The following is a 15,528-nucleotide window of genomic DNA, read 5'->3' as shown; positions in this document are numbered from 1 at the left end:
TGTTTTGCCAGCGACGGCCCTGATTGGGCCAGTCACGTCATCAACTACGATGCAGTCCCTGATTGGCCAGGTTACTGATTGTCATTTCAGGTAATCGCTGTGGGCGGCTGGAAGTCCAGGCTGATACGCAGAGCGAAATAGAATGTGAGGTCACATGAGCAGGATGGTTTTTATCAGGCTAAAAAGCAGATACACATGTCCAGGCCCTTTGTTACACTAGGGCTAAGCATCTCGCGCGCTTGATTCCTGGGCTCGCTACAGCTGGCCCTGCAGCTCGGGCGCTGCTCGGACTTGCCTGCAGCTCGGCTGCTGTGTGGCCTTGCCTGCCCTATTGTCACGCTCTCCCCCTCTCCCTCAGGCTCTCTCGTGAGCCTCAGGCTCAGACTGATGACATCACTGATGACATCATCACTGGGACTTTATGTGTGTGTACTTATGAGATCATTGATGATGTCATCAGTGGGACCGATGTCATCAGTGGTTTATGACATCACTGATGATGTCATCAGTGGGACAGAGACACAGAACCCCAGCTCCCATTTATATACTGATGATGACTGATGATGATGATAACATCCACTCCCATAATTATTGACTGTAAGCTGATCTTGTCTCACCTCCTGCATTACGTCTGAGTGTGAGAATGGGACACGGAGCTGGTAGGAGTGGCTCCCGTTGGGGTGGGGCAGCCTGGACACCATCAGGTCCACATTGCTCTGAGTCTGCTGGCTCTGGGTCAGAGGGTCGCCACCCTCCACAGTCACCTTCTGGAGGGACACGTCCGGCGGAAAGACGCCTAAGGTGACAGAGAAGACCCCTTCGGATGGGACAGTGTCTGTGGCGAGAGAGAGAGAAGGGGGAGGTATCTTCAACAGACAAAGAAACTGGTAATGAAAGCTCCTATTGCTTGATTCTTTCGGTGGAATCTTTGTATTCTGTGAAATTTGTGTAGACAGGTTCATACTATTCAACCTACACTAGGTCTATCCTGCTCTGTCTCACATCTCTGTCACGTCATTCTTTTCTCTTTAGTTCCATGTTTGACCATTTGTATAAATAAAAACAGCCCACGGTTGGTGATGGTTGGTGTCTGTGGGATGAGAGGAGTCTGAAGTCGCCTGAAGGAGCGATGCTGTGTGAGCGGCCAGCGCTGCTCCTCCCACTGACGCATGAAGAACAGGTCCACTGACATGGACTGGCTGTACCGGCCCTTCACAGCTCCACTCTGGAAGGAAGCATTCACACAATCACACTACGTTGCAACAAATACCCATATTAGTCTGGAACATTTGTTAACAGCTCATCTTGCAGTTGTACACAATTTATATCATTTGGAGTGACGTGTGAATGTTATACAGAAGGGGGGGGGGGGGGGGGGATATGCACACATCCAGGTGCTGGACAAAAAAGGTCACTATGGGCACTTTGGGGTGTTACACAGGTGTCGGAGCCGGACGCTGGCCAGATGGTTTGTTTTCACATGATCATGATCTCCCAATGGGTGCTGGACGAGGTCTTCTTGTCGTCTGGAAGTGGCTGGAGCTGGTCCATGTCGTTGTCACAGGTTCAGGCTTGGGTTAGGCTAGGATTGGCTGGGCTGTGAGCAAGAGTTGTCCAAATTATAACCTCAGCAGGGAAGGATTTATGACATCACTGATGATGACATAACACTTTTTAAGCGGTGCAGCCGCTTCTGTAAGTGACATGTGTGTCCGTTCTGGCACGGGATGAGGACGGGGTGCGCATACCTACGTCTGTATGTCTGTCCTCTGGGCCCCAGCCCCACAGCGGCTCCAAGCCGGTAAAAGATGCACACGCAGCCTCTCAGCAGACGATACACTGCTACAGTTTTGTTGATTGTCCCAAAGTTCAGGCTTATTGGGTCAAGGTTTTCAAATCATTATCTGAAATACTACAAATCCAGTTAGAATCAGGCCCATTTATTGTTATTCTAGGAGTGTCTGATGATACTATGAAATTGACCAACGCCCAGCAATGCTTCCTATCTTATAGTCTCATCACTGCAAGGAGGTTGCTTCTCATGCACTGGAAAAAAAAGGAAGAAGCCCCTACGACAAAGATGTGGCTCAACGACCTTATGAACACACTCCACTTAGAAAGAATAAGGTACACTCTTATGGACAAACTTCCATATTTTGATAAGGTGTGGTCGCCTCTAATTCAGTATCTTGCACTTGCAAAATAAAAGTGGCACTTTTCTCTCAATATCAACAAAATGGAACAGGAATAGAACTGAGAAACTAAGTTAATGGAGAGCTTTTTCTTTTCCTTTCTCTTTATTTTCTTTCTTTTTCTTTAATGTTTTGTATCTGTATGTATGTGTACATGTTCAAAAAAAAAAAAAAGAGCATTTCATGGTCGAACCTATATCTGTACAAGTGGAATAGAATATACTGTATGTACATATAGTATATAATGTATATTGTCATGCTCAAATAAAACATATTTGAAATAAAGATGCACATGCACGCACCCGACCTGCAAACTCAACATTGTGTGCTTTTTTTACCTTATACAAAAATAACATTTATTTTCGTAACATCATTCGTTAACAGAACAAAAAAGGAATTGGACGTTGACTGTCGTCGCTTCATGAAGACACCACAGGCATGGTCACTGTAAGAATCTGTGTGTTGGTGTTGTACTGCGCCACGCTGTCCTCCTGGTCGATGAGGAAGGCGTGGAAGACGTCGAGGTGGAAGAGCGAGGGCCGGCCCGTCAGAACCAGCCGGTCCTCTCCCACGTCCAGAACCAGAGAGCGGGACGACGGCACGCCAGGTAGTTGTATTTCTGCTATGAGGTACTCAGGGTCACCAGCAGGGGGCTCCACAAGCAGACAGAACTCTGGTCTTTTGGCGGCGGCAGCAGCAGCGGAGCTCTCCTTGATTCGCAGCTCTTGAATGACCGGCTTGCTCTTGGTCCTGATGTTCTGCTCGCTGACCGAGCCAAAAAACTTTCTGTTCTTCAGCACCTTCCAGTCTCTGCTCACCTCCAGGCTGTATTTGTTCTCTAAACCCTCCAGACATACCAGGATAAGGAACTGCTGAAACAGGGGATCCTTCTGGCACTTTTGTAAGAACTCTTGGCTGACGACCACGTCATACGCTGTGCAGCCCTGGGAGCTGTTATCTATTTCTGTGTGCGGCTCGCCGAGGCTCATGGGAACTCTGTAGCCGGCGGCGGGGTCCTCTGATTGGAGCAGCTCCACAAGCTCCTCTTTGGAAAGCTCCGGTGGGGGCGGGACCGAGGGCGACTGACAGATGTTGACGAAGATCTTCTGCTGGTCCGGCTGGGACACAGTCTTCACGCACATGCCCGGCTGTGGGCGGATCACCTTGGAGCCTGGACTTTCACTTTGCATCTGTCCCATTGTCTGTAACAGCAGCTGTTGATACAGCTCCTGCTGCTGCTGCAACTTCAGCTCTGAGCTGAGGAGGGATGAGTCTGTCGCCATGGCGTTACAAAAGCACAGCTTCCAACCAGTGTTGCCAGGCTAAGATCTCACTAGAGAAAGACTTCTTTGGTCTATGACATCACTGACGATGTCACAATGTCTATGACGTCACTGATGACGTCTGTGGTTAAAAAGGTAGAGCCCACAAGGTATAGTTAGACTGACAATATTTTGATCTGAGGTGATCACTGATGATGTCACAATGTCTATGACATCACTGATGATGTCATAGGATTGTCGATGTTGATGGTGTGGGGGGGCTGTAGCTCAGGAGGTTGAGCGGGTCGTCCACTAATCTCTTTGGTGGTTCGATTGCCGGCTCCTCCAGTCTGCATGTCAAAGTGTCCCTTGGGCAAGATACTGAACCCCAAATTGCTCCCGATGGTGTGCCAGCACCCTGCGTGGCAGCCTGCCGCCATCGGTGTATGAATGGGTGAATGTACCTACTGATTGTAAAGCGCTTTGGATAAAAGCGCTATATAAATGCAGGCCATTTACCATTTAGTGTGTGTGTGGGTCACAAACCGCCCTCTTATAATGTAAGATTTAGTTTTGTCGTGTACAAAGACCTGACTAAAGATGGGAGTTTCATGATTGAAGTTTCATGATCTACTTATAGGACCATGTTCCTTCAGGTTCTGCTTGTCTGGTTTTCTCTGGCATTTCTACTTTATATGCATTTGTGATCGCCATCTTGTGGTGTTTTCTTGTTTTTCCCCCCCTGCTGCTTGTGCAGCAGGTGACAACGATTTAGGCTTAACACCCCGTTTACACCTGGTTTTTAAATGCAACCTGTATCTGGATCCGGATAGCGTGTGCGCCTGCAGCCGTGCTCGCCGAAGTCATGCGGAACCCCTCTCCTTATTACTGTATAGTAGTGAGTTTTTTTGCATTTCCATTGATTTGCTGAGGGCCCCCTAGCGCCCCCCACTTTGGAAAAAAGAAATAATCCAGATTAATTTTGGGGCCCCTCATAGGAAAGAATTTGGGCATCTCTGCCTTAGATGCTACAGACTTCTTCCATTATTTTCATTACTTTGATCATTGGAGTGACAAATGTACTTGCTGCTATAAAGAAACAGTATAAGAAATGTGAAGACGTTCACCGTTTACTTCTCTATCTTTATATGCATAAGTATTCCTACTGAACAGGTAAGAGGGCATGCATGTACAATGTATGTTCATTTTACGCTTTGTCATTTTATTGATATACCTTGATGTGGCCACCTTGGGCTCCTACAGGAATCCTGACCTCCACCAGTCCATCCCTCAGGCCGAGCCGGTACCCCCTCTCCCTCATGTTCCCCTCGCTCATAACCCGCGTGTCCACTCCCACACGCATGCCTCTGTCTCTGAACGCCTGCTGGACCAGAGGGGAGAGGACCAGGGGGGTGGGCCACAGCAGGTCAGGCCCGTCCACTGTAGCCTCATCTGCGGGGAGAGAGAGAGGAGGGAGGAAGGGAAGGATAGAGACATGGATGGGGGGAAAAGATTGTATTTGATTCGATTATAATGCCAGAATATTGTGGTATTGATAAACCTTACTCAACGTGCAGGCAACAGTGGCATCAATAGCCAGGATGATGCCCTGGAGCCTGTACAGCATGGTGGCATTCACCACCTCCAGATCTACTCCCTTTTCCTGGGACAAATGGACAAAAATGAACACAAACCAATTATGTTGTCAATGTGAAATGAAAATCTTGTATCTCCAGAATGTCACCTATTCAGGAACTGATAAAAAAAAAACATAACAATAATAATAATAATAATAATAATAATAATAATAATAATAATAATAATAATAATAATAATAATAATAATAATAATAATAATAATAATAATAATTCCACCCCAAACTTGCTGGGGTGAAAATCTCTTAACAGTACATCTCTCTCTTATACTGTATCTTGCACAGCAGATAGACAAATCAAATGATTGGTGTAAACGAAAGGATTTGAGATAACTGATGGATCTAGGTCTAATCCCCACATAAACCCAGCAGCCTCTTAGTACCTTGGCAGCATATGAGAGAGGAGAGGAATAGCAGCAGCGGAGGGTGAGGCGAGAGCCACGTAGCGCGGCACGGCAGCCCAGGGCGGAGCCCTCTGCCCGCGACGCGGGCGGCTGGGCGCCTCTGTGGAACATCACATCCAGCTCTTCCACCTCCACTTCCTGCTCAGTGACAAAGGAGGAGAAGAAGAAGATTCATACAAAGTGCAGACTTTTGCGTTACTATAAAAGACATGCATGGTTATTCTGTCTGTTGTGTACGATTAAAGAGCTGCAAAAATTATGAAAACCTATATTTCGAGTCAAGGTGAAAGAGCATTTTCTGACCTCCTTCTGAGCTCTGGTGGAAGCAGGCAGGACACGTCGCTGGACGGACACCTGAGGAGGACAAACGCATGGTTTGACACACCTTCACATAATGCTAAACTCTTCTTTCAGGCCCAGCATGTCCGTGTAGGGGAGCGATCAGCAAAGCATTCTGGTATACAGGGTTCCCACTTTTCAAGGAGGCTCAAGTCCTTCAAATTCAAGGACCCAACACAGGATAGCTTGAGACACAGATCAAGGTTAATGACACACTACACACACTATTATTTACAACACATTTTCCAGGCATAGCTGAAGGTTTGCTCAACGTTCTCTTTCTCGCTTGCTTGCCGCTGTCATTCAACTTCAATCACTCATGCACACTTTCACAGTGGTGGAAATGGCCAGGTTTTACTCTGGGAACCTTACTTACTGCAGGGTGGGGTTCCCTGGACACCGCGTGGCCCGACCTATCGGGAGCGGGGCATATGATATTATTTCTGAATGCTTGACTGTTTTTTATTGATTTTACTCATTATACCATTACAGCTACATAAAAACCTCTCACATTTTAACACTATACTGTATATGAACAAAAATGAACAATCTCAGACACAGTAAAGGAAAAGAAAACATACATATGTCAACAGTTATCATTATGTGGTGCTACCATCCATATAAGGTGCTTATATACTTGTAAGAGATGTCGCGCATGGGGTCCCACGCAAGGCGTCCCACGCAAGGCGTCCAACAGAAACCAGCCGGGCAAGTCACCCACCGCCCCTAACCTCGTCGAGGTAGGCTAGAAACGGGTCCCAAATAGTTCGAAACTTTTTAAGTGAGTTGGTTCTCAGGGATCTGAGCCTCTCCATCCTTATAACAGAGATCATGTCCATCCACCACAGTTGGAAAGAAGGTGAAGAGGCAGACTTCCATTCCTTCAGAATTAGTTAAACTTTATGGCAACAGTTGTCCCCAGTGTCAGAGACTGTTGCACAGCTGTGGGGAAGCCCAGAGAGGTCTCCGAGCAGCCGAAGATGGCCAGTTCTGCCTCCGGCTGAAGGGTAATTTTGTAGGCCTTTTAGAGTACCAGTCAAATATTTTGGCCCAGAATCCCGTTAGTGAGGAGCAGAACCAGAAGGCATGAGACAGAGTGCCCTCTGACCTCTCACAGTTACTTCAATAAGATTGCCAAGCTCTAATGATTATTTCCCCTTGATCTTATTCATGACAGACTTGATGACACATTGATATTGACCCTGCTTATTCAGATTCCAAATACATGCTCTCCTACTATTCTCTGCTCCTTTCATGCTGCCCCCTCTCCACCGCTCTGCTCTCCACTGCATTGCAGGACATTTTTTAAGGGGAAAGAGAGGAGGAATGCGTTCCCTGACTCGTTCTCACCGTTCCCTCTCAACGTTTACTCTGGGAACTCCGTTCCCAGGCGCCCCCCCTCCACCCCATTTCCACCACTGCTCATGTGACCTTCCCACTTCCCACTTCCCAATGCCTCCCACTTTCTCGAGGCATTTGCCGTATGAAACAAGGAGCGGACAGCAGACACATGCATACAGCAGAACATAGCCTATTTACTATAGAAATATATATATATATATATATATATATATATATATATATATATATATATATATATATATATATATACTATACTATTATATACTATATACAAAATGAAAAGAATACATTTCTATTCCATGACCCACGTCTATTTATGTTTTCAAGACCTTTCTTTTCCTTTCTCAAATTCACAAACTTTCAATGATTTCAAGGAGCAGTGGGAACCCTGGATACAAACCTAACCGGACTTGTTAGCCGAGTGTGAATCTAACGACATCTGATTATGTTGGGTGCAGACGAGTCACTCACCTCCATGTAGTTTTCCTCACAGACCATCTCCCTGGTGGCCCACGGCGTCTGGAGGGAGCAGTGGAGCTGGAACGGGTACGCTGCCACCGTCCCGTCCGCCTGCCGGTTCACAAACCACAGACGCAGGTGGTATTCTGTGGAACGCTGCAGAGAGAACGGGGAAGGGCGGGGGTTATGGATTGCACGTGAAAATGTGCCATAAAGGTGGATGGTGTACAAAAGGAGGTGTTGAGGTGAGCATGTCAAAGCACAATATTTCAGACAGGTCCGACCTGGCTGTGGACGTGGCAGGCCAGGAAGGAGGCGCGGAATACCAGGTCTCCAAGAGGATTGACCAGGACCGTGTAGCCACATAGACTCGCCTCCTGGTCAGACAGCATGTGGAGTCCATTCTGGTCTGGTGACAACAGTTGTTCACAGGGAAAAAGTTACGACCAACACATCGAGTCTACCAGACCAGAAACCAAACGTTTCCATCTGCTCACATCTCAGCCAGCCATATTCTTGATTAGTGTTATGATGATGGGTTCGTCAAATCAATAACGATGGGACAAATGGTTCAGATGAATACCTTCAAAGTCAAAATGGATCGCCAGACCCAGGAAGCTGGACTTGATGGAAAGCCAGAAGTGACGCTCATGGCAATCAGTCCGGAATGTTCCTGAAGATGTTAAGGATGGAGTCAATTTCTAATGCCTATTCAAATGTATGGTGAGGCGGGGCCACTGGCAATGGGAATCCTATGCTACCCCCTACCGTAGGCTATCATATCGCATATCACAATGTACAGTATTAGCCTATGTCATGATTGCAAATTACAGTGTTTCGAACATCATGTCACAGAGCCCAATTTGACAGGATTTTTGAAAAGACTGGGATGCCATATACATTTAGTAATGTAGAACGTTCTGCACTGCATACTGGGGTGATGGATAGTGGTGAGAGCATGATTTGACCATCTTATTCATCCTCTAATTGGGTTAATTTGTGTGGTAGGCTATTATAGTGAAATTAACTATTCCTCATTTTGCCTGCATGGGCTCGGGGACCCTCTGGAACCTCTTCAGGGACTATTTGGTCTGTTATGGGTATCAGTCATCATCAGTGAACAAGACTTACCCGCTGGCACAGGATTGGCAAAGATTGGTACAGCGAGGAGAAACACCATACTGGAACAAAACAGGTAAAAGGCCTATTTCAAAGTCTACCATTAATTTGCGCCATGCTTTTACTTCCCCCTTTCAAACGGCCTACTTACCCATACATTCTTTTGACAAACTTTATTTGCATTAAAAGATCACAAACTTGGGTGATGTAAAAACAAACAAAGGCAAAGCTTGATTTAAATCATGTAGCCGTGTCAGATTTCCGTGTCTGCGATGAGCAAATTGTTGGGTGTTTGGTGTGTTTACCTTCGGATATTTCGCCATTTTGACTGACCGCACCTGTAACATCCGGGGACACCTCGCCATTCCGAAGTGTCGGCATTCCGATCATTGACTTCTATGCTTTCGGAGAGGCGGCCCTTTTTTTTTATCTCCAAAAAATGTTTCGCCGAGAGGTTAGGTTAGGCTTAGGCGTGGGGGGTGGGAGAGGTTAGGGTCTGGGGGAGGGTTCTTTCGCAATGGCAGTTAGGGTTAGAATTTTGTCGGAATGCCGGTATTTCGGAGTGCCGACATTTCGGAATGCCGAGGTGTCCCCGTAACATGCTAGTTTAATTGATCAGATAATTAGCGTTTACTGATAGAAACAATTATCTACAAGCAAAGCTGCAAATGGTTATGGTTATGGTTATAATTTAATTCTGGCGTTCATGCTTTATCATGGGAGACTGGACAGGAGAGAGGCCCGCGAGGACCAAAAGCTTTTTTTTTTCTTCTTTTCTTTTTTCCCCGAGGACCAAAAGTAGGCTACAAAATGCGGTGCGGTCTTACGTTGACACCTAGTGGTCAGATTGTTTTTTTTTATTATTATTTTTAATTTATTTATTTGTATTTATTTTTTTATTTATAAATAAATATGTATTTATATATTTATGTATTTATATATTTATTTATAAATGTATTTATAAATAAATATGTATGTATATTGATTGATTGATTGATTGATTGATTGATTGATTGATTGATGGATTGATCAATAAATTACTAAATAAATAGCTAAGGGGTTTCTTACTTGCAACAATTCAATAGTGTTCGTTTTTTTCTGCTTTCTGTAAACAACCTTTTTCTGCTTTCTGTAAACAACCTGCCTGGTGGTCTGTAGCCTTTACTGTCGCCGAGGGCTCGTATCGTGTAATCTGAACTCGCTATTATACAAGTGAGGCATGTAGGCTACATGCCTCACTTGTATAATAGCGAGTTCAGATTACACGATTCTTCATAGGCTACATGATGTAGCCTATGAAGAACACAGGTAGTACCAGATAAAGGGTAGGGCTACCACACGTAGATCACGCAAAGAACGTATCTGATACGCTCTTTGGTACACGTAGTCGGTGAGGGTGTGTCTTGTCTTGTTGCGAGTCTGGCCGTAGGCAGATAGCATGGCAGATAAAAGAATCCAACCTCCTCGAAGACACTGGTTACTGGTACTACATGTCAGAAGGGTCAGAAGGAAGAAGGCTCACTGAGTTTCTGCCTGGTAAGTTTTGTGTGTGCTTTATTGATCATGTATTTGTATTCATCTATTTTACTTGTCTCTAGCTGCTATTAAAATGTCTTTGAGTAGGCTACTGTAAGCACGCACTTACAAATACAATGTATTATTAGACTGGATGGATGAAGTGGACATGATGATGTGTTGATCTGTTAATGAAGAAGCAGCCAGATGGGTTAATGTCCACTCACTGCTACATGATGACTTGAAGTTGAGTGACATGCTGGAGACGATGGTTTTGTATTCTTCATCATACACACTAAAAATGCAATGCATTCAATGATATTCAGTGTTGGGGGTAACTCATTACAAAAGTAGCATATTACATGTAATATATTACTTTTAGCAGTAACTCAGTAAATATAACTTATTACTTATAGGATTTCAGTAATATTATAGCCTACCAGTTACTTTGTCAAGTAACTCAAGTTACAAATTGAGTTAAATTCTTTTTTAATCAAAGCACATATTTAAATAAAGATACAATCATTTCCTTATCAGACTGTGTGTTTTTATGCATATAACCACTATAGATGACAATAATAAAAGGAAAAGTATAACATTTAGAATTTTGGATTGTTTACACTGACTTCAAGGCGGTTGAAATTATTTATTGGGATGGTTCCGGGGTGGTGATGTCATTCTGCTGCTGCTGTTGTTTTGGTGAAAGTAATGCAAAAGTAGTGTAATAAGTAACGAGTTACTCTACACAGACAGTAATACTGTAAAGTAACTTATTACTTTCAAATGAAAGCAACTAGTAATATGTAGTATATTACATTTTGAGAATAACTTGCCCAACACTGATGATATTATATACTGCAGTCTGACACCAGAAACTCAAAAGGCTGTTCATATATAGCATTGCTTCCCATTCTCTCTCTCTCTCTCTCCCATACTACACACGTGACACAGAGGATGTATCATCATGGAAATAAACAAAAACATTATTTACATAACTCAAATGTAATACACCAAGGGGTCCCAGAAGATTTCTTAGGGGACACACATTATAAAAGATTCTTGGCTGTTCTGTAGATGTGGAAATAGCAGATAGTAGTGAAACCTACTGTAGGCCTACAGTATGTCTAGACTCTTGTAACGCATAGTTCAGTGACACATATAAAAACGCCCCGGGAGCCCCAGGAGCAGCTGAACCACTTTGGGAACCACTGTAATTAATGAAGCAACAGTCATTTCAGGTCCAAACCTGATTTATCTCAGGAACTGCCAGGCTATAGACAGCCTTCAAACTCTGTGTGCATCAGTGTGGAAGTGGCGGTGTTAAGGATCCTACAGAATTGAATGCAAATTTGGAAGAGTTTTAGCATGTGCCTGACAAACCGATGATCATGCATGGGCAGATTGTAGGAGTTCATTTGTAATCACAGCAATGGACCCCCCCCCCCTCTCCCCTCCCCAACCCCACCCTCCAGCTCAGTTGTGTGCGTGGTCACAACAGCCTCCACTCTTGAAAATGTTAATACTGCTACAGAAAAGGTCACTAGCTGTTTACACAATAAGATGTGAAAGTGATAGCATTGACTTAACTTGTTTTCAGTATTTACAGCATCAAGATACTTTGCATGGCAATATTGTATCAATACACAGATGCCATATTGATCTTTTAAAATCGCAATACAATCTCAAAATGTTTAAAATTGCAATCATATTTGTTGTTTTGAGGTGGAGAATGCTTCGGTCCCCGTCGCAGGCCCTGCTGGTGGTTCTGTTGTCCTCTGCGCTACTGGTCAGGGTGAGCGGCGCACCACGCAGAGAACCACTGACAGAGATGCAGAGAACAGACATCACCAAGGACAAGGTGGGTGGCTCATTCATACCTTTTAAAGCAGTGGTTCCCAAACATTTTCCACGTCAAGGACCCCTAAACTGACACAAATTAGACCACGGACCCCCATTTGATAAGATTTGGTCCCCCAGCGTCCCCCATCTGATACGATTTCTGCTTTTAGATGTTTTACTACAGAAAGGGTATGAAACCCATGACTAAAATAGTCGTACATTCTGTACTTATGGATGGAATGACAGTGAAAAGAAATTATTCTCATTTTTGCTGGGGACCCCCTGGGACCCCCTCAAGGACCCTTGGGGATCCCCGGACCCCTGTTTTAAACAACTCAACTAGTGGTCATGGTGGGACGGCTTCATATGGTTGAGATAAGGAAGCGATGGATGAATGAAATCCATGCAACTTTACCCATAAATGCACATATTTTCGAATCCATACACAGGGGAAAAATCGAACATCAAAGGGATAATATCGTGTAAATTGACACATGTAGTTTACATGTTGAAATGCCCATGTTCTCTAGCACAGAGGTTCTCAAATGTTTTTCAGCCAAGGACCCCTACAAGATATAAAATATACGGGGGACCCCCTCATTCTGATTTGTGATTTTGGGCTAAGCTTAATTGTAACGTGCTTGACTTTTAAATTGATAGGTTTGTTAGATTAGAATGTAATCCATTAATCATTTTAGATTTAAAGCATACAATATTTCCGTTTGAACTACGAAGTTTTTGCACAAACAAAAGGTTTTTATTTTTATTTTCCTGAAAACTTTTCGCGGACCCCCTGGCAAAGTGCCACGGACCCCTGGGAGTCCCCGGACCCCCATTTGAGAACCACTGCTCTAGCATTTGTAGGCGTGACCACAAGACCACTGAAGATGCGCATCAGCAAACATTGTAGTGATATTAGATCTAAAGATATGCAGTCCAGTAGCAATTCACTTTACAGAAGCTGGCCACAATGTATCCACTTTAAAATATATTGTGCTGGAAAAGGTTGAGTGACCACACAGGGGTGGAGACTGGCAGTCTCTCCTGCATAAGAGGGAGACCTTCTGGATTTAGGAATAAAACATTTTTTACAACCTTTTAGCATGAATATGGAAACCTTTTCTTTATGCATGTTCCTTATATAAATATATGGTACATATTTTTATATTGTATGTCATATGATCTTCCTGGTGCATCCTGCTATTTAAAATAGAGCTGCAACGATTAGTCGATTGACAGAAAATCAATTACCAATTACTTTTTATAATAGATTAATCGTTTAGACCATTTTCTTAAAAAAAAAAAGCAACAGAAGTTCTCCTGTTCCAGCTTCTTAAATGTGAATATTTTCTGGTTTCTTAAGTCTTACAGTACTAATCAGTTTACTGACAGTAAACTGATTTACCTTTGTGTTGTGAACTGTTGGCCAGGACAACAGAAGACATTTGAGGATGTCTTCTTGGGCTTTGGGGAAAAAGTGATAATTTTTCACCATTTTGTGACATTTTATAGACCAAACGACTAATCGATTAGTCGAGAGAATAATCGACAGATTAATTGATAATGAAAATAATTGTTAGTTGCAGCCCTAATTTAAAATAATATGATTGGTATTTTATTATATATTGTTCAGGATTATTACTTGAATTTTCTACCCTTTAGATGAGATGGGAGCCATACTATTTCATTGGCACATTATAAGGGTTTCATAGACCATATCCTGTAACCTGACAAAGCTCTTCCTGGGCGAAATGTGTGTTTGACTAGGGGCAAATAACATTTTCTTCTTTACTTTGAGTCTTTTTTCAGTCCAGCACAATTTTTTTGTCAAGAACTGTGGCGATGTGCATATTTTTCTACCTTTTCTCATCTGAGATCATGAAGCGCACATCAGGACTATGCAGTTGTTGCGACATATAAAGCATGTAGTATAGGTATGATTCAGTGATTTTCAGAGCAACAAGGGAATGACAACAATTATGAATATTATATTTCAGAATTGTGTCTCCAAAGGCTGCTGGTCTCCCAAGGACCAGGCTTAAACTGAAGGGGGACCGTGCATTTGCATAACACAGGCATGTCCAAAGTCCGGCCCTGGGGCCAATTGCAGCCCCGCGGACAGATTTTAAGTGGCCCTCGGCTTGTCTCTCAAAATATACTATATGTGGCCCTCCACACAGTGTTGGTTAATCAAGCAAGTTCAATTTGCATTTTTTCCCTTCACCTAACGATGACAGCACTATCATACAGTTTGTACAAGCACCAGGTGGGAACAGCACATGCAGAACTAATGCTTTCAGATGGTAAACAAAGTACATTTGTACGTGATTTTTTTATTTAATTTTTTATAACTCATATGATGCGAGAAGCACCTGGCCCCCCCGGCATCTTCACATTATCTAATCTGGCCCCCATTCAAAAAAGTTTGGACACCCCTGGCATAACATCTACTGCCTGACATCAGATTATCTCACTCATTGATCTTTTTTTTTTTAAACCATTTTAAGATGGATTTTTACTCCTTTGGTTCGAATGGCTCTTGAAGCTGCTATTTTTGTTATGCTATGTTATGTTACGTTTATTTTTTATCTGGTCCTGTGTTGTTTGTATTTCTGATTCTAGTTTTTGTGGTGAAGCGCTTTGCGCCCTTGGTTTTAGATGCGTAAAGTAGGTCAATGCATATTTGTGTTGTATTAGATATATTATTATTCTGTTGGGAGGGAACAACTGGTGTTTTGAGACGTTTTTTCTTCTCAACATTCCTCTCCCCCTCCTGCACGTCTCTCCCTAGGATCTTGCCTTCCTCCTGACGTTTGGCTCTGACAGAGGTGCTGCGAGGGAAAACATGTCACAGCCCGAGTTGGAGGAGACTGGGATCAGGGAGGAGGGGGCGGTGCGGCGACTTCCCCACTCCCACAGGCAGCGCAAGGCCGGCTGCCGCAACTTCTACTGGAAGACGTTCACCTCGTGTTAGCACACGATGAGCTCTCTGTGCTGCTGGAGTACTTTCACGTCCAAAATATTTAAAGACTCTATATTGTTATTTTGTGTTGTACATGATTCTTCTTGAAGGTGTTAAATGTTTTTAAGTTTTTGTTTACAATGCTGCTGCTTGAGTTGATGGGATAGATTTACTCATCCATATCTACTCACTTTTACATGTTTACCTGCCAAGCATGCTGAACGGGGGGGGGAAGGGGGGGGATCGGGATTCGAGGGTTGGGTAGGTGGAGTGGCTAGGGCAGTGGTTCCCAACCGTAGGGTCGCGACCTTAAACGGGGTCGCCTGGAATTCAAATAGGGTCACCTGAAATTAAAATAATAATAATAATAATAAATTACACCAGACCCAATTTAGTACTACCGAAGATGATTAGGGTCACT

General features: G+C 43.8%; 2 protein-coding genes across 2 annotated transcripts; one reads left to right on the top strand and one right to left on the bottom strand.

Moving 5' to 3' along the window:
• Positions 1-2,611: 2,611 nt before the first annotated feature.
• LOC310780090 (PIH1 domain-containing protein 1-like) lies at positions 2,612-3,475 on the bottom strand (the record flags this gene model as incomplete). Its single annotated transcript, XM_083640640.1, has 1 exon — positions 2,612-3,475. The coding sequence occupies one exon, from the start codon at positions 3,473-3,475 to the stop codon at positions 2,612-2,614; it is 864 nt and encodes a 287-aa protein (XP_083496766.1).
• Positions 3,476-12,035: 8,560 nt separating this feature from the next.
• sst5 (somatostatin 5) lies at positions 12,036-15,119 on the top strand (the record flags this gene model as incomplete). The annotated part of the gene is made up of 2 exons (XM_083639867.1): positions 12,036-12,164; positions 14,937-15,119. The coding sequence occupies 2 exons, from the start codon at positions 12,036-12,038 to the stop codon at positions 15,117-15,119; spliced, it is 312 nt and encodes a 103-aa protein (XP_083495993.1).
• Between the last annotated feature and the right edge of the window lie 409 nt (positions 15,120-15,528).

Source organism: Poromitra crassiceps (genome assembly GCF_964638095.1).
Source record: "Poromitra crassiceps genome assembly, chromosome: 7".
Lineage (NCBI taxonomy): Eukaryota > Metazoa > Chordata > Actinopteri > Beryciformes > Melamphaidae > Poromitra > Poromitra crassiceps.
Note: the sequence above shows the minus strand (reverse complement) of the source record. Positions and strands in the feature narration are given on the sequence as shown.